This window comes from Equus quagga, chromosome 2 (genome assembly GCF_021613505.1).
Source record: "Equus quagga isolate Etosha38 chromosome 2, UCLA_HA_Equagga_1.0, whole genome shotgun sequence".
Lineage (NCBI taxonomy): Eukaryota > Metazoa > Chordata > Mammalia > Perissodactyla > Equidae > Equus > Equus quagga.
In genome coordinates, this window is record NC_060268.1 from 153,958,653 (window position 1) to 153,982,871 (window position 24,219).

At 53.3% G+C, this 24,219-nt stretch overlaps 1 protein-coding gene across 2 annotated transcripts; it reads right to left on the minus strand.

Annotated features, from left to right (window-relative positions):
• Nucleotides 1-5: 5 nt before the first annotated feature.
• Nucleotides 6-23,474, minus strand: LOXL4 (lysyl oxidase like 4). 2 transcript variants are annotated; one of them, XM_046653183.1, is made up of 15 exons: nt 22,930-23,086; nt 18,240-18,545; nt 17,225-17,403; nt 16,115-16,320; nt 14,653-14,691; nt 14,321-14,540; nt 13,259-13,442; nt 12,926-13,080; nt 12,020-12,187; nt 10,796-10,958; nt 8,240-8,483; nt 7,000-7,115; nt 6,158-6,294; nt 5,667-5,778; nt 6-3,628 (listed from the first exon to the last, which is right to left on the minus strand). In XM_046653183.1, the coding sequence occupies exons 2-15, from the start codon at nt 18,511-18,513 to the stop codon at nt 3,558-3,560; spliced, it is 2,268 nt and encodes a 755-aa protein (XP_046509139.1). In that variant the 5' UTR covers nt 18,514-18,545; nt 22,930-23,086; the 3' UTR covers nt 6-3,557. The 2 variants fall into 2 exon arrangements, with proteins under 2 accessions (XP_046509139.1, XP_046509140.1); XM_046653184.1 differs by lacking the exon at nt 6-3,628 and adding an exon at nt 3,635-5,324 and having other exon boundaries at nt 22,930-23,474.
• Between the last annotated feature and the right edge of the window lie 745 nt (nt 23,475-24,219).

Genomic DNA, 24,219 nt, shown 5'->3' on the forward strand with positions numbered 1-24,219 from the left:
TCAACTCAGGCTTTATCCATCTCATATGTGTATTCTCAGTGCTTTTGGAAAGTAGTTCTACACTGAAGAAACGGTAATGCCAGAACTTAGATGCTGAAGTAGCAAGAAATAGTGTCTCATTGTACTTTCACCATGGGCAGTAGCCTCTTTTTTGTGTAATTTAGTGCCCATGACAATGATGGATTATTAGCATCGCCTAGACCGTGGTGGAGTGGGCCTCTGTTCACACGTTCCTCAGATGACACTGGCCTTGGGTCTTTGTCCTGACCCAACTGTCCCTGCTGCTATTCTGGTCTGAGAGCCCTCCAGCAGTTCCTCAGCATTGTCTTCTCATTCTTGGTCGGTTCTGAAAGTGTCCCTTGTTCGTGTTCAGCGCCTCCATTCCATGTTTGAGGGATTAAATACGTCCTTCTCCTGACCTTCGGTCCCAGATTACTTAGGCCAGTGCCCTTCTCTTTGGCTGCTAGCTGCGGGATTGTGCTGTCTGTCTTCAGAGAGCAGACTTCTCTAAGATGGGCAGGTCTGTTTGAACTGTACAGCTGCATTTGAAAGGAAATGCAGGGAGCCGGAGCCAGGCTTCATTCTGAGTGGTAGACCTCGGAGGCACACCGTTGCTCTGTTTTGCTGCTTCAAGGCTGAGAATGACCTTGGGCAGTAAAAAAGAGATGATTGCCCCTATTACTTGCCTTTGAGGGTGTTTCCCCCTTCTGACAGCATTTTAACTTTTAAAGGCATTGTTAATGGTAACATACAGCCCCAGGTTTATTACTCAGCTTTTTTTGTAGTCCTCGTAATTTCTGGAAGTTACTTGTGTTCTCAATCTAATGCTGTGTACTAAGTGGCTAGTAGCTTAGGCTTTTTTTCAGCTAACAGTCAGCCACCTCTAACTTTCAGTCTTATCCTTATAACCAGACCCAGAGAAGGGATTTTTTTAGCCAATACTGAAATCTGTGGAGTGCTGCTTCATCTACGGTTAGTAGAAAATATGCTTTTGAGTTAGATTTTTCTGGTGGTTAGAATTGATGTGTACTGGCTGGAGGTAAGATGGCCTGCCGTGGCCCAGCACGGACTACATTGAGCTTGCCCAGATGGGAGTCAAATCCTTGGCCATATCTAAGCCATGCCTTCATAAGCTGAGTTAACTGGAGAGCACCTTGTAGCTGCAGCTGACTCCTTTGTCAGGTATTCGAGAAGACAGTTAACGCACTCTGCTGTGCATACATGTCTGAATCCTAGGAGCACCTGGACTTTATAGTAGAAAGGTACACTCCCCTTCAATTCTGATATGCTCCCTGTAGAGTGAAGGTCTTTGTGGAATAGAAATACCTTAGGCTTCTGCCTAGTAAGTTGAGGTTCCCAGCACTTTAGTTTCTCTGAGACTAAAGTATGCCGAGGTGAAAAATCTTCTCACATTTTTGGTTCTGTCTGGAATTTGGTGGTTGGTATTCTGTTAACATTCCTCATCTAGTTACAAGTCATGCCAGCCACCAGTCTTCCCATGTCCTTCCCTTTCAACTCAGACGTGTAACAGCACTACCCTTGTGTAGTTTTTTCCAAGAATTAGAACTGGCTGCACCTATCAAACTTGTGATGTGGGCAGCAAGGCTGAGACCAGAGCTGGTGGCTGGCTGCCTGGCCTGCTTTTTTCTGGCCCTCTTGGAAACTGGATCCAGCAAGAAGCTGTGGGTAGCCTTCCTGCCTGAATCTAGTCATCAGTCACCACACGCTGCACATTCTTTCACAGACCATTAGCTGCATGTGCGAGTATAATGTTGTTACTGTTTGGGAGATGTTTGCTAGATCCAACAGGAAATCAGTCCTTCCCTTGTTTACCTAAACTGCCATGCCAAAATATAATGCTCCCTCTGCCTAATGAAGGAGATGAAGGAGTTGAGAAGAGAGAAGGTAGAGGAGAAGGAAGAAAGCACTTCTTTGTGTTCTTAGAGGATACCCCAGAGCTTCTGACTTCCTATGGAGGGGGTAGCTGTTGTGATGTGGGAGGGGAGTACTTTTGTAAATCGGCCCCATCTGCTACCCTTCCTTTTGGCTTTGCAGCCTCAGTTATAAACGTTTACAATCCTTGGACTTCACCTGCTTGCCTCCTGCCTTTCATTGGAAAGGTTAAGTCCAACCCATGTTTCAGCATTGAGCCTGGGGAGGGAATTGGGAAGCAGACCGAAGGCTGCTATCTGATCAGAGAAATGTAGGGGGCTGTTGTGAGTACTATGTGGGCCCCACACATCCTAGCCACCAGCTCAGCGGGTGGGCCAAGGGGTAGAGCTACTGTGCTGGGAACTGCAAAGAATCATAGCTGGTCTTATCTTTGTAGCAGTCCATAGTGAGCAACCTTTATTGGCATTAGGATGTCAGACCTGTAAGGATCATCTTTTAAGTTGTCTAAGTGGAATAAAAATTAAGAATCATGTCCAAGAAGATCATGGGATTTTAGTATGAGTAAGAGCATATCACAGCCACATCAAGCAGGGAGGGGGACTTTCCTAGGTTTAGTCCTTAACTAAATGAAATGTCCCCCTCTGACTTATCCCTAGTCTCCTGTCCTCCACTCTACCAGACCTGTCTTATTCCTACAGACATGAGTGGCTTGTTTGACCGATGTTCTTTCCATTGCAAAAACTTATTTACTGCAAAGTTCACTCCAGAAACTTGGTTGAGACCTGAAATTTAGGCCAGTCCTGAGAAGCACAGTGATATTGAGGGAGACTGGATTGCCTGCCAGGTACATGGCATGTATTTTTCCTTGGCAGAGGCCCTAGCAGGGGCTGGAGTCCATATTACCCCAGCAGTCTTTCTGCTTGGCCTTCTCTTGCTGCTCTGCAGGAAGGCCCATCTGGCCACTTCTGTGAATCTTGCCCCTTCTCAAGCACTCAGTAACTGGTGGTATTGGCCCATCAGGACATAAGGGGATGCCTGAGGCCTAAGCTTCCATGGATATTAGAAACACCCATATGTGTGGTAGGATAAAGGTAAGGGAATTAAAGAACAGACTCTTAGAGAGTATGACAGGTGAGTTCTAAATGAGGACAGATCAAGCAAGGTACTGAATTCACCAACTTCTCTGTCAGTTGCGACTTTGACACAAGTTGTATTGCTTTGAGCTCCTTGCAGGGAGCTAACCCCACCGCCTGTGTATTTTGGTCTTTTGTCTTCTACTCCTCCAAGACATTTGCAAAGCACCATTTAAATGGGGGACTGGGCCACAGTCCATCCCTAAGGAGCTGATTGCTCCTGAACCAGGAACTCTGGGGCAAGATCCAGGAAAGACTGGGTCTCCTTATGGAAGAGGAGCTCAGTTGAGCAAAGCCTGGAGGCCACAGTCCATAGACCAAAGACCTTGAGGGGACAGGTCCAGAGCCATCCTGAGGGAGCAGTACCATCCTGGTTTGGTGAATTGCCATCAAAAGGCTTCCTGAGCAGGTTCTTGGTGCCCTTTGGCACTGGCCCCTTTCCCTCTGAGCTAGGGCTCTGTGAAGGGCATGGCTCCAATAAGCTGAGGTATCTGGTGTGTGGGCAGCAGCTGGGAGTGTGCAGTGATGGCTTCAGATGAGGTTGTTCCTGAGGCGCTGCTCCTGCTCCAGGAAGAGCTCTGCATTGGCTCGGTATGAATCTCCTGTGGGCCAAAGGGAAACAAGTAAGTAGCCAACCCCACCATGGTCTCATCCCTTCCCAGACAACTTCCCAAACACACAGATCCATTCTGCCCAGCTCATCTTTTACCTCAGGTCAGTCAAGGGCACAGAGCCCAGTCCGTTCTATAGAGATAAACCCAAGAGGTATGCAGTTTCAGGGGTGTCAGGAAGAATAGGCTATTGAGTGGGAAGGGTTGTGCTGGTTACTCTCCTTTGCCCCCTCTCCAGATTTATTCTATACCCTCCTTTGTCCTCTCTGTGCCCTGGAGAACTGGCCCCTAGAGATTGTCTCACCCTGGCTCCCTCATCCTCTGGTTTCTGGTTGATTTAGGTCAGTGGAAACAATAGCAAGAGATGATAGGGCGGAAGGAGAGAGCGATTGGGGTATTTCTTCCCCTGTTCTGGCAGTAATGGTCTCCTAGGACACCTTTTGCCCCTTGAAGCCTAAAAGGTGGAAAGCTTTCCACTCTTGCTTATCCCTGGATATCTCACACGCCTTGTTTCCTTAGTCTTACACCTCTGTAAGTAGTCCTTTCATTACATAACCTTGGACTCTCATCCCAGTGTGCTGTCTGTTTTCTGTAAGGACCCTCACAGGGGTCAGCACTGCATTATTTTTCTTTCCCTTCTCACTGTCCTGGATCCCTTGCAGCCTGCTGCCAGCATTATGGAGGATCTGCTGTCTCCCTGTGTGCAGCCTCAGATCCCATTTCCTGATTCTTCTTGCATTTCTCTCATTGAATGGCAGCAAAATGTACTCAGTCTGACAAACTTGAAACCTTAGATTATTTCTTCCTCCTCTTCCCATCTGTCTTCCATCTGCTGCCAGAGTTATCTCTTGAAAGCATAAATCTGATCTTTTTGTCCCCCTTGACTGAAATTTGTCGGTGGTTCCCAGAAGTCCACAGGATAGCAAGAACCATCATAACCCTCCCTGCAAAAAGCATGAGTGGGTTTGAAGTACAGAGCCCTGTTTTACAAAAGAGAAAACTTCTGATGTTGAGATTTCCTCCCTGTCTCACAGCTAGAAAGCGGTGGATTTGGATTTGGAACCCAGTGAAGCCTCCTGGAGCCACATCCTGTGCTCCTCCTACTCCTCGCTTCTCTGCCTCTGCCCCTCCTCTGAAACCCAGCCCAAACATCACTTCCTCTGGAAGACCTGTGCTAGCCTCTAGGTTGTTGCTTTCTCTTTGCGTGCTCAGCATTTAGTTCATACCGGTCTGGGGTACTCAGCAGTATTGGGGTTATCCATTTGCATGTCTACTTACTCTAGACACTGAGCTCCCCAGCTTAATCCCATTTATGTTCCTAGTGCCTGGCACGGTGTTCAGCACAGAAGTAGTTCTTAATAAATGTTTGTTGACTGAGGGGACGGGTCTGCCCTGCCCCACCCCACATATGTAAGTGTGAGTGTGAACATGCACATCCCATAGCAAATCCAAGCATTTTCACACTTGAAGATAGAGGAATCGTGACCTTTCTTTATAAGTAAGTAGAGCAACCGCCTCATCACCCTGCCTTCCCACCCCCCGCCACTGGATCGTTGCTTCTTCCTTTGATACTGCCAATCCTGCAAGAAGGTCTTCCTGCAAGCAGTCGTCACAGCTGGAGATAGGAACAGAGACCTGGGGGACTCCTACTTGTGCCTGTGAGGCAGTCAGCTTAGGATGGAGGCAGCTAAGAAAGACCATATGAAAAGGAGAGGAAAATTAACAGACTGGAAAAGGAAAATCCTGACATGGCTTGAAGTAAGGGGAAGGATTCCAGGACAGATGCCAGACTGAGTCTACAATGCAAACAGCTTTAAGGACAAAGAGGGATGTAGAAGTAGGTATCAGGTGAGGCTGACTGGCTGACCAGTTTGTTCTAGAACTCTGCCTGTGAAGATGTCAAAGGAAATTCATCTCTGTTCCATTCCTAGCCTTTTACACACATTCAGATCACACACAGCGGTACATTTGGAGTCTTCCAGCCCCCCTGAGCCCACAGCGGGCTGGCCCCACAGTGGCTTGCAGTTACCTGTGTGGCAGTTGTGCAGCCAGACTCGTTGCCCATCATACTTGCAGCGGCACCGCATCATGTTGTTGGAGAAATCGGACTCTGCCACCTCGTTTTTGGGGTTCACAACTACCTGGAGTAAGAGAAGGGGACAACTGAAAACAGGCAGTTGGCTTTGGAGCGAGCTGATAGTGACTAATAATCCTTTACATTTCATGTAGACTTGTACAGTGTGTCTATATTCTTTGCTTCATTAATCCTTACAGTCACCCCCAGAAGGTAGAAATCAATGTCCCTATTTGCAGGTGGGGACTGAAGTCACAGCTGACAGTTGTCACGACTCAAACCTAGGTCCTCTGGATCCTGATTTGGTGTTCGTCCCCTGTACCAGACATAGCTCCTTCAAGTGATAGACCTGTTGGATGAAACTCCTCCTTTGTTTGACCTTGGTAGCTTTGCGGACATCTGGAGGAAATGGAGTCCCTGTGAGGAATCCCCACAAGCCCCCTTACCTGGAAGATATAATCCCCAGGGCCCACGTCTGTGATGTCCACCCACTGGCAATCAATGTCATGTCGGTAGGTGTCCCAGCAGCCAACTGTCACTCCCTGTTCCCCAAAGTTGGCACACGCATAGCGCCGCTGCAGTCCTGCAAGGAAGGGTGCTGACAATTACTGAGGCGCCGAGTAGGTACTAGGGACCAAGCACTCTGCTAGGTCTTTCATATATTTATCAGGTAATCCTCACACCAGCCTTACCAGTTACATGCAATCAGATTAGGGACCTGAGGTTCAGTTAAATAACTTGCCTGAGTATCAGAGCCAGAATTCCTACTAACGATGAATCCGGCATTGTAGCAAACCCCGTCTGTGACAGAGATCGTTACTTTGGATGCTCTAATGGAAATCCCTGTTTGCCTAGGAAATGTGGTTGGAAGATTCCAGCCCTGCTGTGCTAATACATTTGTCCATCCATGCAACCCTCTGAAGAGCCAGTGTTTACCATGCCATTGCCAAGGGCTAGGAACTGTGGGTATGCAGATGAGAATGAGACAATCCATCCCCTCAGAGAACTTGGCAGAGATAAAACAGGTCTACAACTGTTACCCAAAATAGAAAGTGTTAAGCATTTTAAAACTGGCACAAAGTATGTTGGGAATGCAGAGAAAGCAGAGACCTTATACCTAAGATTTCAGAAGGTAAAAAATTGATCTCTTTGAATTGCCTTGAGTGCTGGCTGTTGTCAGGCCAGAGTCTCCAGGTGCCTGAGACTGTTGAGCAAGACAGGGGAACCTGACCCCAAAGGGGCCAAGGAATATAACACGAGGAGGATATGCTGACAGGAAACCACGTACCTGTGGGGCAGTTTGTGTCCTCTAGACAGAAGCTGGCCTTGTGCCCTTCAGCCACCTTGGAGCCATTAAGAGTGAGTAGGTCATAGTGGGTGAAGACCTCAATGCTGTGGTAGTGCCTGCAGAAGGAGCAGAGCTGTCAGCTTCGCAACAATGAGAGAGGGTCCTCTCTGGAGGAGTTGGCGGGGAAGACCGAGGCACTAGGCCCCATCATTACCCAGAGAGGAACGTCATAATAGCAGGGCGTGCCCTTCTCCCTTCCAAACCCAAGATTAGTATGACCCATGGCCTGCTCTTCTGGCACCCCTGCCAGGCAGCAAGGCACAGCTGCCCCCATCACCTAGGGTCTTAACCCAGGTGAGGAGAGGTAACGCTCTGCCCTGGTAGCCTCCCGCAGGTTGGTGCCTGGCTGCAAGGCCTGAACCAGATGTGGAAGAAGGGGCACTTCTAGGGACCAGCCTAGGAGCCAAGCTGCTGAGGAGGGCGCTTCCCCTGCTCCCTGTCAGCCTGGGACCAAATTGCTACCGTTGTTTCCTATCCTGTAATGACAACTCTGTTCATGCTACAGGGAAAGGTGCTTATTATCTCAGGCAAGGCCCAGTCCCAAAGTCGCTGCCCATTCCTCTCAGCTTCCCCCACCCACGGCTGTGTCTTGAAAGAAAAAACACATTTTTCCATTCTGCCTTTGTCACAGGCATTGTTTCTCCTGTCTGGGCTGGAGATGTCTGGCAGGAAAGAATGCTCATTGTTCCCTTTTGGTACCAGTGTTCATGCTATTCTTTGGGGACCTTGCTTTGCTGCTGCAGAAACTAGCAAGCTTTTTCTGCAGAGCCAGCATCCTGGATGTATTTTGGGACTCCAGGCTTCTAGGAGTCCTCAATTTACCTGGCTTTTCCAACATAGAAAAGTTGTCCAATATCATTTTAACAGAGACCAGCTCTGCTGGCAGTGACTGCTCTGTTGGATATCACTGTGGGAAATGGAGGAATGGACTCCACGAGCACCATCAACATGGTCCATCCTGGGCAGGTGAGGGAGTGATGGAGATGGCAGGTTGATCTCCTGGGATTCTCTATTGCCTCCCGGAGGCAAGGCCAGTAAGGCAGCTAGGAAGGAAGGCTCTCACCCAGCGCACACAGCCCTCCTCGGAAACTTTGCCTGGGGCCAAGGAAAGACCAGACTGGTTTGGTCCCTGGACCCTGTTTTTTGTCCCTCTAGAACCAAGGCAGGAGCAGGCACTAACCTGTGGCACTGGTGCCAAATCCAGCCATGGCGTCCTGTCTTGGGACGAAAGTCAGCCCGGCCCAGGTTGTGGATCTGTGAGGAGAAGCGCAACAGGCGCCGGTGTCCGTAGGGCCACTCCATGCGGTCAGCGGACTGGGAGAGGCAGTTCTCCTCGTGCGCACAGTACAGTAGGCTGAGCGGGCGGTCCTCCAAGTAGGCTGTCTCCTGCACTAGTTGGGCGTTCATCACGAGGTCTGGAGCACCTGGGTCACAGGAAGCATGGCAGGGATGCAAAAGGTAGAAGACAGCTGTGTTTGCTCTCTGGCCAGGAGTCCAGACTTGCCCCCAGACCAAGCTCTTTTGGAGCACCCCAGAAGAGGAGGGCGGTTTATGAGCCAGAAGACATGAGTTCTAATCATAAGGAACGATCTGTTGCCTTAACCCGGGAGGCAGCTAAAGTGTCACAGTTAAGCTTGCTGGCATTGGAGCCAAGCCGCCTGGCTTCATGTCTTGGCTTAATTTCTGACTGCATCAACTAGCTCTGTGACTTGCTTAGCCTTTTTGTCTCTCATTTTCCTCATCTTTAAGATGGGGATGATGATAATATTAATGTGATCATACCTGTAACATGCTTAGATCATTATCTGGCCCGATGTAAGCATGCAATTGATGTAAGCTAGTATTTCTTTTGTAAAGTGGTTCTCAGCCTCTAAGTGCCATTGTGGAGCCTGCCTCTGTAAGCTCTGCTAATGTCTAACTTGGTTACCTCAGCTCAGTCACTCTCTCTCCCTGGGCCTCAGTTCCTTCAGTGTAAGGCAGGGGAGGAGCTGGGAGGGAGAGCTGGAAGAGTGATCTCCGAGCCTGCTCCTGAGCTCTGCCGTTCTAGTCCATTCTGCTGCAGTTTCTAGGCCTGTGCTTCCTCCAAGTTTCCTGTTCTAACCTGATTGTGATCATGGGCATTCATACCAGGGTATCCTGTGCATTCTCTGAGGCATCATGGACTCTTGGTGCTTCTCTGCATAAAAATCCAACATGCTGGAGCCTGTGTCTCAACAGGCTGCTCAGTGCCTCTCCCATTCCCTTCCTGTGACGGGCTCTTACCCTCCTCAGAAGCCACATGCCTCCTCTACCATTGCTAGCCCGCGTGTGTCAGCATGGAAATGTAGAGATCTGCAGCTGTTGCCATGTAACATCAAGAGAGAGAAGTTGCCCATTCTCAATGCTTGTTGGTGCAAAAACAGGGTGACAGTACAGACTTGTGGCAGAGGCATCATGGGTGAGTGAGCCTGAGTGCTGACAACAGTGAGGTGAGGACCCTGGTTGACTTCAGTGGATGGGCACTGAGGGTGGGAGCAGGGCTTGGCTGGTTTGCTGTATGATGCCTGTACTATCACCAAATGCTCTCGAAATTCCTGTGGTATGTTTTGGAGAGAGCCAGGGTGTGCCAACCGACAAACCCTAGAGTTCCTGTGGAAAAGGAGAGCTTTCAGAGGGAATGAGAAGAACAGAGAATGAAGGAAAGAAAGACATGAGAAAAACCACAGAGGAGAAATAGGGATGGCCAGAGAGGGGGCAGGACGGCTCTCTGCTCAGCCATTGTGAAGCGTCAAATTCGTTTAAGAGGAGAGCTGCCACTCCAGGCGGTAGAACAGGGAAGGGTACATGGCTCCCAGGAGGCAGAGCAGGCCCCCAGTGTGCTGTGAGCCTTGGTGCTGGGAAGGCCCACCTGATGCCCCGTTACCCTGCAGGAGAGGGTGTGCTGTAAGGGCCCTGTGCTCTTCCAAGGTGCACTGGACAGAGAGGAAGCCCTAAAGCTTGCTGACAAAGGTTAAGGATGTCTTGGCATTGAGGCTTGGCTGGGAAGAAGGTCAAGTGGCTACTAGGCTTGGTGCTAGCCTGCAGCCTTTGGACGAGATATAGTTATCTTGGCACAGACCTGGTTGGCAGATGTCAAACAGATGCTGCTGTCCCAAGAATCTGGGTTTGTGGGGCAGACCGATGCCTCAAAGTGGTCTTGTTCTAAAGCCTTTGGGGAAAATCCCACAGCTCAGGAGAACACACAGCAGAGCCTTATGCCCCATGTGTCCTCACACTTATAACCCTTTACAACAGCCTTCAAACTCTTTTCTTACTAAAACCACAGTAAAAAATAATGTATTTTATGTTGTGACCTTGTACATACATTCATAATTCCAAGAAAAAAATACTACCCGTACTGAATGTAACACGTTCTGTTGTTTTCTATTCTGTTTCTTTTTTTTTTTTAACTATTGGTCATGACATGAAAATTGAAAAACACTGTTGTACAGCCTTGTGTTTTCACATATTCCCTGGTTTAATTCTCACAATAACTCTGTGAGATAGGCAGGGCAGGGTTTGCATCCCCCTGTGACACACACAGCTGGAAGGGCAGAGCTGGTCCTCCAAGTCCTGCCCTCCTTCTCCTCCTCCCCATCAGCCTTGGAGCTGGGACCAGTACTTGGGGCGCTCCCTGAGGACAGGAGGTATAGGTTTGCCAAATTGGGGGAGCCCATGCTTGCCTGTCCCCAGGCCCTGTGGGCCTCCCGTTACTCACTGTCTGTGCAGGAGACTCCGGCTGAGAAGCGCCCTGTGCCATGGGAGCAGTGCACCGGCCCATGCCTTTGACACTGCTGCAGGGCCAGCTCTGTGCCTGAGCAGCGCACCCCACTCATCACCACTTCTCCGGCCCCTGGCGTCCCCTGCCAGTACCAGGTGTCCTAAGGAAACAGCCAATGTCACCCAGTTAGGGCTGAGAGGAGCCTTTGGAGTCATCTCCCCTGACCCCCAGCTGAAGCTAGGACCCCATCAGACCACCCCCACCAGGCTGTGCCCAGCCTAGGCCTGAAAAGCTGTAGTGATGGGATAGTCCATGCCAATTTGGACCCCTGTGATATTAGAAATTTCTTCCATGTATTGAGGCCAAAGTCTGCTGCCTGTGGCCTCTACCATTGGCCCTGCCCCCTCACTCTCCCATAATTTGAAGAGGATGCTCCTGTTCCCTTCCTGTCCACCCAGGTGGCCTGTCCCATTTCCCCAGCTGTTCCTCATAAAGCCCCAGATGGTCGGCTGCGCCCACAGTTGAGCCCAGTTCTCCAGGTGAGGTGTGCCAGCATTGCCCGGCAGGCTAGTACAAGCTCAGTTGAAGAGGTTTCTCCATCGCACCCATGCCCAAGGCCTCTTGATGTTGTTTCCTTGATATCTTTTGAGTCCATCCACTTATTCCCCAGGACTGCCGCTAGCCTGGCCCCAGCCAGAATCATTCTCACCTTGGCCACTACAACAGTGTTTCCCTGTATTCACATTAGTCTCCATCCCAACTACCAAACAGCAAGAAGAAATCTTTTAAAAATCTGGATTGCAGCCTTTGAACGGTCTTGCCGCTGCCCTCCTTCTCCACCCTCACACTTCACACCACTTGCCCTTGATAGCCACACTCCACCTTTGGTCCCTGATTTCCTCAACTGAATCAAGTTTCCTTTGGCCACAGGGTTTTTGCATGGGCTGTTTCTTCCTCTGCCCATCTCATCTGGCTAACTTCAATTCATCTTTCCCATAGACACAATTATGTGCCTGTCGTGTGAACGTTTTATTAATGACTGCCTCCCTCACTTGAGTGACTCCTTGGTGAGACAGGAACTATGTCTTTTGTTCACCACAGTATCCTCAGCACCTAGCATTATACTGGCCCATAGTTTCACTCAATAATTAATTGTTGAATGAATGAATGAAGGGTTAGCAGCTTTAGCACAGGAAGTTTTGGATCAAGACAGAGACCTACCTTGATGGCGTGGTTGGCAAAACCCAGGCCAAGCTGTCGGCAGGCCACCATGGCTTCAGTGAGCCCCCAGTGGTCACTGCACACGGACCCCCAGCGTCGGACCCCGTTCACCTCCACCTGCACCTCCACCACACCCTCTGCAGGGCTGCGCCCACCAGCCAAGCGCACCTGCAATGGTCAGAGATGTGTGAGGAGCGGGGCGGCCTTAGGAGGGGAGAGCTCAGGACTGCCAGCCCTGAGACCTGCCCAGGCCAGTTCACCGTGTGGCCCTGGAGACAAACCCTTCTCTGAGTTTTTCCCCTTCTCTGTAACTCGAGGGCATTTACTAGATAGTCTCTAACGCCGCTGCCCGCTAGAGAAATCTGACTCTATGTGCCTGCACCCGGGGCCCCTGCTCCGGTACTCGCCATCCTCCTCCTGAAATCATCCCATTTACATGACCTTAGGAGACAGTTAACACCATTTCATGAAACAGAGAACCAAGTTCAGAAACATGAGTGACTTGCCCACAGTCCACGGTAGCACGACACTTGAACTCTGACCATCCCATGCAGCCTCTCCAATGCCACACTGCCCATTACTGACAGTCCTGTGGTCCCCTGCCCCAGGGACCTTCTTTCTCAACTTCACAGGGGACCCAAGAGGGTGTGGTGGGGGAGTGCATCCACCTGAAGTGTCCCTTTGCCTTCTGACATCTCTGGAGGCCAGCACCTGGCCCTGGGGGATGTGGGCCAGGCCAGGGGAGACTCAGAGGGAGGACAGGGCTTTCCAGGCTGGCTCCGAGGGACAGCAGAAGTGCCAGCTGCCTCTCATGAATCCCTCCCCACTAGCTCAAGGCTGTGTCCTAGGGCTATCTCAGGGCTCCCCCAGCCCCCAGTGTGAGGCCATGCGCAGACCTGAGCTCACCTGATTCTGGAAGCCCATGTTAGGGATGTTGCACCTGACAGCAGCATCATTCTCATGTTGGCAACCATTCTTGGACCCTTCCAGGGAGGGGCAGTCACTTAAGGTTCGTTCATATCCTCTGCAGCGCACCTCACTCAGGTGGATGGGCCCCAGCCCTACAGGGAGAGGGAGAGAGGTGCCATGTTATGCTCCACTTCTGTAGCCCCACACCTGTGGCTTCCTCTCCCCAGAGGGGGGATCTTCTGACCTGGGCTCTGGCACCCCAGAGCCACCAAAAGATGGACCAGTGGCACATCCAAGCCCTCCCACCCCACCCCAGGCCTCCTCACTCACCTTGGCCCAGCCGTGCCCCAAAGAGGACCTCTCGAGCAGAGCCGAAGCCAAGCTCACGACACACAACACTGGCGGAGATGAGGTTCCACCCATGGTCACAGACTGTACCCCACTGGCGGTTCATGAGCACTTCCACCCGGCCCTCGCCCACCTGGGCCCCAGAGCGGAGGCGCACCCTCGTCTCCTGCTGGGAGAGAATCACCTTCAGGGAGGGCTGAGGAGGGGGCGGGGGCTGAGCCACTGCAGAGGGAGCTCAGGCAGGGCCCCATCCAGCTGGGCAGAGCCAATGACTGGAGTTCCAGTCCCATCTCTGACTGCTGATAGCTATTACCTTGAATAAACCATTTTCCTCAATCTCCCTTTCTTCAATGACCAAGAACCGCGACAGTAATAATAGTAATAACCAATTCCAGCTCTAATGAAAGTCTTAGGAGTTGAGGTCCCTGGGCTTCACAACCCTCCTACTCTAGGCCAGTCACTCCCTCTCCGCCTGCCCTGGCTTCTTTGTTCTTTGGGGTTGAACTAGATCAGCTGTTCCCAAAGAGATCTGTGGGATGATTTTAAAGACGTGCAGGGACGTGGTGTTAATTAAACTGATTCACGCAGTGGGGAAGTTATTTCCATTTGCATTCTCTTCCATTCCTTCCTGTTTCATGGAGGAGACCATCTCACTGCGGTGCCGCCATGTCCACAACCCCTCACCAGCACCTGCTCGTTCCTTTTTATAACAAAGGGCCAGGCTCACGTGCAGTACCTTCTCCCCTCAGAGGGATGTAGATACAATGTAATTACTGTTTTTATAGTTACCTTCTATTCATGACCAGTGATGTCAGCTTTCTATTTATGGCAGGGTTATAAATGGTTCCTTTCAAATAAATTCCAAGATTCTACCATTCTGTGATTCGCTGTTCTCCTCCCAGTCTGAACTGATGCCTCCTGGATAGGGGTGCTTCCTCCCTCCTCTCCTGCCTGTCTTGAAGAGCGCCCCCCCCCAACTGGGTAGGGTCCCGCTGAGAGGGGGCCTGTGCCTCCAGGCCGGGGTGCAGGCCCCTGGAGACCCACCTCTGCCTGGGCCTCCTTGCGCCTGGGCTTTGCCTTCAGAGGGCGGAAGCGGGGCCCTGCTACACAGCTGACCACAGCGTGCATGCCACCTGGGCAGGCTGGCTGCAGCTTGCCCTTTGCTGGTGCCACCTGCACCTGGCAGTTGGCCATGTGGGGCTCTGTCCCCAGGCAGTTGACCCGATGGATCCAGAAGGAATTCTTCTTTGTCAGGCTCTGCAGCCTGGAAGACAAGGGAGACTGAGGGTGGGGGAGGGTTTGAGGGAAGCACTCAGGACTCGGGAGACCAAGGCACTGGGGAAGGGAAGGGAGGGGAGGGGGGTGCCACTCCTCACCTGGACGTGGGGTCCTTCATCTTCGAATTCCAGACTTTCCTGTGGTGGGAGGAAACAGGTAGGGAGTGGAGTGGGTGCAGAAGTCCCGCCCTTTGCCACCCTGGCTCTTCATAGTTGTCCTTGAGTTTGCACCAGACTTCACAGTTTGTAAACTCATTCACAAATCTTATTTCAATGCTGTGCTTCACAGCAGCCCTGACAGGGCGGCCACCTCACAGATAACAATGGTCTCCATTTTATAGGGAAGGAAAGGAGGGCATAGCAAGGTCCCTTGACTAGCCCCAAACTACGGTCTCTTCTGCACTGGGCTGCCCCCGGGCAGGCAGCTCCAAGCTCACCCTCTCTCAGTCCAGATGAAGGGGAACCTTTAGGGAGCGCCCCAAGGGAAGGGGCCCAGGGGGAAGGTCCTCTGGGGACAGGTGGAAGTTGAAAGCCTTGCTGGCAGGGGCTGCCTACCCAGAGACACGACCTATAGGGACAGGCGGCTGTGATGAGGGCTGCCCTCCTCATGGGTGATGGGCAAGTCAGCCAGGTGCAGGTGTGCAATTACCAGGCGGTGGGGAATCAGGGGCCTGCCATCCCCGTTGTCCCCAAGGACAGAGCCACGTGGCTGGCCTTAGGGACCAGGGTCATCTAAGTCCAGGACACAGGAAAGAGCAACTAAAACTGATTAGAGGTGGGCGAGGGCAGATGACTCAGATGTCCTTTGGGAGGCTTCTCCCTTGATGAGAAACATCCATGGTTTTCACTGACACAGAGCTGGTAGAACTGTGACTGGCCATCATTTACAGGCTGATGCAATCTTCTGACAGTTCTGTCACGTTTCCGACAATATTTTTATATTGCCTTTCCCAAATGCCGCCCTACCCCACTCCTTGCTTACATGCAATGCAGTCAAAGCCTGGCTTGGGGCAGAGTTGAGATGATTCCCTGGGGACTGGAAAATTGAGGCCCAGATGCCCTATGGATGCCCCACAGCTAGTTACTGGCAGAGCTGAGACCAGAACTCAGGCCATCTATCCTTGTGGGCACCGCTGTAAATATCTTCAGTAAAGTCTAGCTTTTTAATCAGGGTCACAGGTTTACATTCAATTGTTTTCATTTTGGGAGCATTCTGTACTATAGTCAATTCTTTTTAGATGATTGGCAAGCGCGATGTTTATATTCTGACTGTTTCTAGGTATTTCCCAGGATCTTGAAGTTCATCCTCACTCTCTTAATTATTCTCAGGGACCTGTAACCCAGGGAATCCAGGCACATTCCTCAGTTGCGCCTGTTTCCCTCCCAATCCAGACACACTGAATGTCGTGCCATACACACCCACCCTGCCAATCTCACTGAGCTCTGCAGGGTCCACCTGTCACACACACATGTCACACACACATATGCACACGTGCATACACACAATCACTGCCCCACAGCCCTGCCTCCCCCAGGTCCTCCCGCTTAGCCATCCTCCTACCTGTAGTAGTGGCTGTCGACAGGCGCGTCACTGGGGAAGCCCAGCATCCCGCACACCACCCTGCTGTTGTTCCTGGTCCAGCCCTGGTCACACACCTGCCGCCAGTGGCCCTCGTACCTCACCTCCAAGGCTCCCTCGGTGATGGGGCTACGTCGTTTGGCACTGGCAAGGATGGGCTTGAGCCGCACCTCCTCCAGCCGCTGGCCCTGCAGGGTACACCATCACTGTGGGCCCCAGGATTCCTGCCTCTGCTGAGCCCACTGCTGGTCTTCATGTGGGAAAGCTGGGGCTCAGAGCGCTTAGAGATCACCCCCCCCCCCCAAGCCCCCTCATTGGACAGGCCAGGAAACTGAGGCCCAGAGACGGGGAGAGATTCACTGAAGACCGAAGTGTGAGCATGAGGCAGAAGCTCAGTTTGTTTAGGGTCCTTTCCTTAACTCTGGAGAGAACCAGGCAGATCTGTGCCTTCCCTGGGGTCAGGATGGGAGCCCTTGGAGTTAGGGAGGCTTCCCTCGAGCATAGAGGGGCCTTCTTCATGCCACCCTGGGGAGAGCTGAGGATGGACCTCAGGCCAGGTACTTCAGGATCCTTTGGCCCACGAGACCCCCCTACTCTAGCCCTGGGGTGACTTAGACCAGTGCAGAGCTGCCCATCCTGGCCCACTGCATTTAGTGGGCCAGGGCCAGCTGTCCTCAGGCTGGGGCTGCCTGGCAGCAGAGGGTGGGAGCCAGAGACCTGCCCTGCCTGCTCCTGTTGTTTGGCTTGGGCTGTTTTTAGCTTGGGGTTGTTTGTGCCGGGAAGAGGCAGCAATTGTGGCTAGGCCTTGTGGGTGAGGCAGCCCCTTGTCCCCCTGCTGTCTCCTTTATTGGGAGCAGCTTCAGTGATTTCCAGCAGGCCCAGCCTATGATTCCCTGGTTTGCCCTGCCTCAAGTTGGGCCCTCTGTCCGCGCACCTGCTCCAGGCCACCAACAGGAGTCGGGGCCCAGGGATGCTTCTCAGCCCACACTCTGCTCCCTTTCCCCTCCCTCCTCCTCCAGGTTCATCCCCTGGAGGCTCTCTATCCCCTGACCCAACTCTCAGCTCAGGCCAGGGCCTGAACAGCCTCCTCACCTGCGGCCCGAGGGCATTGGAGACCTTTTCAGAAAGATAGCCTCGCTGGCGCTGGGGATGGCACACTACCCCAACGTCCTCCGAGTGGCTGCAGTCACTGACGCCCCAGCCATTAGACCCGCACTGGTCCAGGGAGCTCTCTGTGCCCACACAGCGCACATTGTCCAGCCAGATTGGTCCTGTAGGGGAGGGGATGGGTGATGCTCAGGGACGGACCTGGAGAGGCAAGTCATAAGCTCCGCCTCCTGGATAGGACCCCACAGTTAGCAACTTTCCCCTTCCAAACCCTGAGTGGAAAGTCGGGGTTGGAGAGAGGAGTTGGTTCTCCTGGGATCTTGGCATCTACAACCCTGCCTGCTGCCTCCTCTTGGCATCAGGTCCTGTAGCAACTGTTTTTGGAAAGTGCCAGATAGGTCTTGTAATTAGACCTACGTGTTCACCCATTCATCCATCCATTCATTCACTCAACAATGCTTGGTGAGCACCTACTGTGTGTTAATTGCCATGTTCAAGGAACTTACAGTTGAGTGGTGGTGATGGTGGTGACCTCATTGCAAGCAAGAATGGGAGGGTTGAAGCAGGGATCATTTGTAGCTGGGGCACTCAGGAAGTGCCTCATGGAAGAGATAATTTGAGCTGGGTATTAAAAGATGGGCGAGAGGGGTGAGCTGGGTGGTGTAGTGGTTAAGTTTGCATGCTCCACTTCAGTGGCCCAGGGTTTGCAGGTTTGGATCCTGAGTGTGAACCTACGCACTACTCATCAAGCCATGCTGAGATGGCATCCCACATACAAAATAGAGGAAGATTGGCATAGATGTTAGCTCAGTGACAGTCTTCCTCAAGCAACAAGAGGGAGATTAACAACAGGTGTTAGCTCAGGGCCAATCTTCCTCACCAAAAAAAAAAAAGATGGACAAGAGTCTGATGTATTCTGTTGAGCCTCAGTGAGCCCACTCCCTGAGAGAAGCCCACTGCTATCTCCTCACCATCCTGCTGGGCAGCACCCAGCACTCACCTTTCCCTGGGCCATACTTGGCACTGTGGGCCCAGGTCAAGGCAGACTCAAAGCCCAGTTGGCGGCAGGCCACTGTGGCCTCCTGGAGAGCGAAGTTGTCATCACACACGCTGCCCCACTGGCCCTGGTGCAGCACCTCCAGGCGGCCCTCCGCTGGCCTGCCCTCTGGGCCCACCAGCCGTAGCTTCATGGCGACCAGTGACTGTGGCCTGCTGGGAGGGGCCTGGCCCAGCAGCAGGAGCAGGAAGAGGGTGGCTGGTGGGGACCACATCATGGCGACTTCAAGGGCAACTGGAGCTCAGGCACCTGGAGAATGAGTGAACGTGACAGTGATCACTACCACTACCCTGACCTCAGGCTTCTTCTGCTGGCAGAGACAAAGGATGGCAGGGCCCTTGCAAGTGCATGTGTGTGTGTGTGACTGTGCATGTGTGTGTGGGGGCACTGACTGAGTCTGGGCTCTGAGATTAGTCGATCTGGTTCAAACCCACCATTCATTGGCCATGAGACCTTGAGGAAGTTTAAGATTAACCTTACTGAGTCTCGATCTCATCTGTAGCGTGGGAATCATAAATAAAATCCTTGTCTCACAGTGTCGTTGTGAGTGTTAAAACACTGCATGTAAAGTGCTTAGCACAAGTCTACCACGTGGTAAGCGCTCAACAAATGGCTATTCCTGATACAGTCTTACATGTAGGAAGAGGGGGTGGCCTACCCTTTGAGGCATAGGAGAGCCCCCAGGGGTGCCCTCAGGTCCAGAACATCTAGCCCAGGGGCATGGCCCTCCTGGTGTTCCCAGCACCGTGGCCTCCCTCCCCATGGAAGGCACACAGAATGCTGGAGTGGAAACAGCCATTTGCTGGGAGTCTAGGCCTCTGCTGCTCATTTGCCGTGTGGCTGGGGCAAGTCTCACACCTCGAGGTCCTGATCTCTTATTTCCAAAGTGAGGAGTTTGAAGCAAATACTGTCTAATTGAATCTCCTCCAGCCTGCGTGGTGTGTGATATCCTCGGGCTGTGCTCTAGGTCCATAGGGGGCAGGATTCGTACTCCGATTCAACCAACGTGTTTGGAATGCTTGCTTCAGGCCATTAGTAGGCCGGTACTGGGACACAGACCTGAAGACATGGAGCATTACTCCCTGCCTTCATGAAGCTCGGAGACGACGAATCAGGGAAGGCTCTCAGAGAAGGGACACTCAGCCCGGGCCTTGTCAGATGAAGAATTCGCCCCAGTGAGAAAAGGGCACTCCAGGTAGAGAACAGAGGGGCAAAGGAGGAAAGAGGCAAAGAGCTGAGTCTGTGTAAGAGCAGGAAATGCCCTCTCTCAACCCCCTCCTGCAGTACTGGGGGCTGGGAGGGCAGAGGACCAAGGCCTGTGCACCGTGCAGGGGGTTTGTCCTTCATCCTGGAGGAAGTGAGGGGCCACTGGAGGGTTTAAGCAGTGACCATACACCAGAGAGAGGGCTCCTGTCTCCAGGGCTCTTTGGGTCCTTAAACGCAATGAGGTTGGGGGCTGGTCCTCTCTCCCTGGTGCATTAGCAGCCTTGGTCCTGGGAGCATGGAGGAGAGAGTCATAGCTGGTTAAAGCTGTCTGTAGCCACCAATGCTGAAGCTCCTCCATGCCAGGATCTGCTGCCGATAGGGAGCTTAGCCCAGCCTGGAACAGTGGATGGAGAAAGTTGGGTCCTTGACTCCCTCTTCAGTGCTTGAGTCTTAAGAGAGCTCGTTCTGGGGAGACCTCCCTCTTCCATGGCCACTGCTGCCCTTGAGGGATTGTGTAGCTGGTCAGCAGGGAGGGTCTCACGGGGCCTCCTGCCACTCCCTTCCCCACGGGCTGGGTCTGGCTGAGAATCACTCCTTATTCCCTCCTGCACCCAGCCCCACCCCCTTCAGCCACCAATCCTCCTGCTTGGGCGGGCCCAGGGCTGGGTGGAGTGGGCTCCCAGAAGTGCACTAGATGAGCTCAGGAATGAAGCTCTATGGGCACGAGGGCTTCACGTTGTGCCCCCAGCACCCAGAATAGTGCCAGGCATGTAGGTGGCACCCAGCAAATACCCGCAGTTGCATGGATGAAGGTGGCATAGTACAGTGCTTAAGTGTACAGACTGAGAGTCAGACCGCCTGGGTTCACATCCCCCCTCTGCTAATTAGTTTCTGGGTGGTCTTAGGCAAGTGATTTAATTTCTCAGTGCCACAGTTTCCCCATCTGTAAATGGGGACAATAATAGCACCTACCTTAGAGGATTCTGGTGAAGATTAAATGAGTGAATACATGTTAAACCCTCTCAGTTGACAGTTAACTATCAACAGTAACTGTAACAGCTACTACAGAACGATTGGTCTAGGTTTCGGCCACTCTTCGGATAAAGAAGGAATGGAGGTCACATCCTAGTTCAACAGCAAGTCCCCGGGACCCCTCTTTGCGACATTCTCCAGCTTTGCCTCTTTTCTCTCTGAGCCCTGGTTCTCTTCTCTCCACTTCTGGAGACTGGGTGTTGCCTCCTCCCCATTCTCCCTGCCGAAGTTTCTTCCCACCCTGAGCCCTCCTGCGTTTCCTTTCCAGACTTAAACACTGTTTTCTTCACCTCCCTCCCCACTGAGGAGCCTATGGGGGCTCCCAGCTGGCTGTCACCATCAGCAGAGAGCTCTCTACTGCTTGGGATATCCCCATGCCCTCCTCCGTGTGCCACAGGGACAACTAGGGACTGAGCCAAACCCGTCACTGTGGCTAGGGACCTTCCCGAGATGACTAGAGAGGATGGGAAGGATTGGGCCTAGGGCCCACCAGCTGTTGGGACCCAGTGGTCACATTGGGTCTGGCTAAGAGACAACCCTGCCCCCTGCCCCCAGAAGTCAGGAGGCTCCTCATTCTGCCACCAAGTTGTTATGTGACTTGAATCAGGTGCTGCCTCTCTCTGAGACTCAGGTGCAACACCTCTGAAATGAGCACTATCTGTGACATGCTCCAATGGGCCATGGGGTGGGCCAGGCAGGTCTGCTGTCGGGCTGTGGGTGACATCCCCACAGCACTGAGGAGGTCTTATTAGATGCTGTGGACAGTCCTGGGCCAACCGACTGCCTCCCCTCCAAGGGGCCTCCCTGGAGGCAGGGGTGGGCTTCTGCTGCAGGACCCTGGGGCCAGAGCAGGGCAGCTCCCTTCCATGAAGGCTGCCCAAGAGCTGGATGGGCGGTAGGAGGAGCCGAGAGTCAGGTCCAGGGAGAGCCACTCTCCCCAGCCGTCCACCCAGTGCAGCTCTCTTTAGAGCTTTTGCTCACACCAAACTCCTCTCCTCACATTCCTCAAACAGATCCTTCAATTCCCAGACTCCAAGCCTTCGCCCTCACTGTTCCTTCTACCCAGAGTACCCTCTCCCTCTATCTCAATTGTGAAAGTCCTCCACATCTTTCAACACCCAGCTCTAATGCTGCCCCTCCATTAATCCCTCCCACACCCCACCTTCCAAGCACTTGGTGTGTTCATTTCCTGTCTCCACACCAGTTTCCAGCGTCTCCTCATAACTGTTCTCCCAAAGCCGAGCACAGAGAAGAGGCCCAGGCTGAGAAGAAAACTGCCTTTTCCCGAGTGAAGGAGAAGAGGACAGGGTGAGGGGAGAGAAGGTTGGAGTGGGGGAAGGGCAGTTAATAATAATAATTATTATTATTATATATTTAAAAATATATATTGAATTCTTATCTCCACTTTACAAATGAGATGATGAGGCCCAGAGAAGCTAAGTAACTTGCCCCCCCCCCAGGATTCAAACCCAGACAGCCTGCTCCAGAAGCCAGGCTCTCAACCATGAGAGAGATGGAAGTTGGAGGAGGAGGGGGCAGAAGGAAGGGAGGCAGGGAGATGAATGAAATTCCACCCTATTGCTGGTTGATTTATGACCCAGCCATGAAGTGAGGGCACTGGGGTGGGTGCCAGCATTGAGTGCAACCAAGTGACAGATCCAGGACCTGCCAACTTGAAGCAGAGAAGCACCTGCTCCAGGTGTTACCAGGGTACTCTGGCACCTGGCCTGACCTGGCCCCCCGAGAGGGGGGGCTGCAAATGCCCAAGGGTATTCAGGAGAGGACATCGGGGTGCTGTCCTGCTGGGCACCAGCTTCAGGATCACTTGAAGCCCCTTCTCTCTAGCTCTTTGGAGATGGGTCAGGGCTTCCCCTCACCCTAATACCCTCCCTGGGGCCACTGATTATAAGCAGAGGCAGCAAACGGGCTCTGAGCTCTACCTGTCCTGCCATCGAACATGTAGAGGTTGAAGCCCTCTGCCCACCTCCATCCTCTGCCCTCTCCCATACCCCCAGCATAATCAGCTCGGCTCTGTTTAGTTGGAGAGCCTGGCTGCACCCTCTTTGTCCCCCAAGTCACAGGAGTGACATCTGGGCAGGCAGAGAAATGGTTACACTTGGAGTGCTCACAAACAAGACACGCAGACACCCCGAGGCCAGGGCGCACCACCCTGGGCAGGCCTTGGGCCAAGCTCCCCAACTTGGTCCCTTCCACTGGAAGCAGGTTGGTGAGCGACTAGAGGGCTAGGTTAACTGTCCGTAGGACCCCCATCCCTCCCAGTCCCCAGCCTTCAAGGACTCTCAGAGGCTTGCAGACCCACAGAGAGACAGAAGTCAGACAGACAGACAGGACAGCAAGAGACAGACCCAGGGCCTGAGGCCAGGCGGGGGCTCACCAGCTGGAGCGCAGGCGGTCGGGGGCTGGGACCGGGTTGCTGAGGCCAAGCAGCGGTAAGCCGCCTCCTGGGGAGCCCGGGGCCCTTTTATCCGGCGGCGGCCAGCGGGCGCCCCCCACCTAGCGGGCCGGGAGGAGGCCCCGCAGGCCCCGCCCCCGGGCGGACCTGGCCGAGGCGGGCGCCCCGCCCGGCCTTCCCTTCGGCCCCGCGCCCCCGTGGGACGGGTGCCAGGGCGGCCGCCCCCCCGCCCCTCGCAGCCCCGCAGACCGCCGGGGTCCGCCGCCCGCGGCCCGGGAGGTCTCGGGGTCGCGAAGTTGCGGGGGGTCGAGGCGGGGCAGCTGTTTTCCGTGGAAGAAACTGGCGCCTGCAGCAGGAGGGCCCGTGGGAGGATCAGAGTTCCCGGAGAGCCTGGCGGCCAGGCGCCAGCGGGCTGCGTTTGCCTGGAGCGCCGCTGCGGCCTCGTGAGTCCCTGTCTGAGGCGCAGTTTCCTCCTCTGCAAAATCGGGTGACATGCCCCCCGGAGAGTTGACCTGGGGATTACATTACTGAATCGCGGAAGGTGCCAGTGCCACAGCGCAGCGCCCTTCACGGGAAGCGCCTCCCTGCCCGGGGGCCCCAATCCCACGGGCTGGGTTACCTAGCACAGCGCAGACTCCCTTCCGGGAGCGAGCAGGGGGCGGAGGGGAGCTCGGTTCAATTGAGGTCGGGTTGGTGTGGTGCAGGTGTCTTCTCTTTAGGGCAACAGGGGTCCTCTCCATTGCCCTGGTCCCTCCAAGTTCGCTGAGTACTATGTGGGTGAGAGGCCTCTGTTCTGCCCATTGTACAGTTGGAAACACTGAGACTCAGGAGACACGACTTGCCTCCCCAGGTAATAACCAGTAAATGGAGAACTTCGATCCTCTGCCGCAACCCCTTACGGAGTGAATGAGGCAGTCCTGGCCCTTCACAGGCTCATGGGGGGAGGGGGCGTGTGGAGGGTGGAGTGGGGGAGACTGTGGAATAAAACAAAGTAGAAAAGGCTGAAAGACTGGAACCCCATCAGCTAAGTTGGGCACCCAGGTGCCTGAATCCCAGCCCCTTTCCTCCAGATTCTTTCCCGCAGTCCTGGTCCCTCCCAGTGCCTCAGTGCTCCTGTCTGTAAAATGGGCAGAGTTCCAGCCTGCCAGCTTCCTCCCTAGGCCCAGATCAGTACAGCCTGGTTCCCCCTCTTCCTCCCACCTTGCCTGAGTGTCTTCCAAAGGCTCATTCATTCACAAACCGTTATTGATTTTCTCCTACATGCTAGACAGG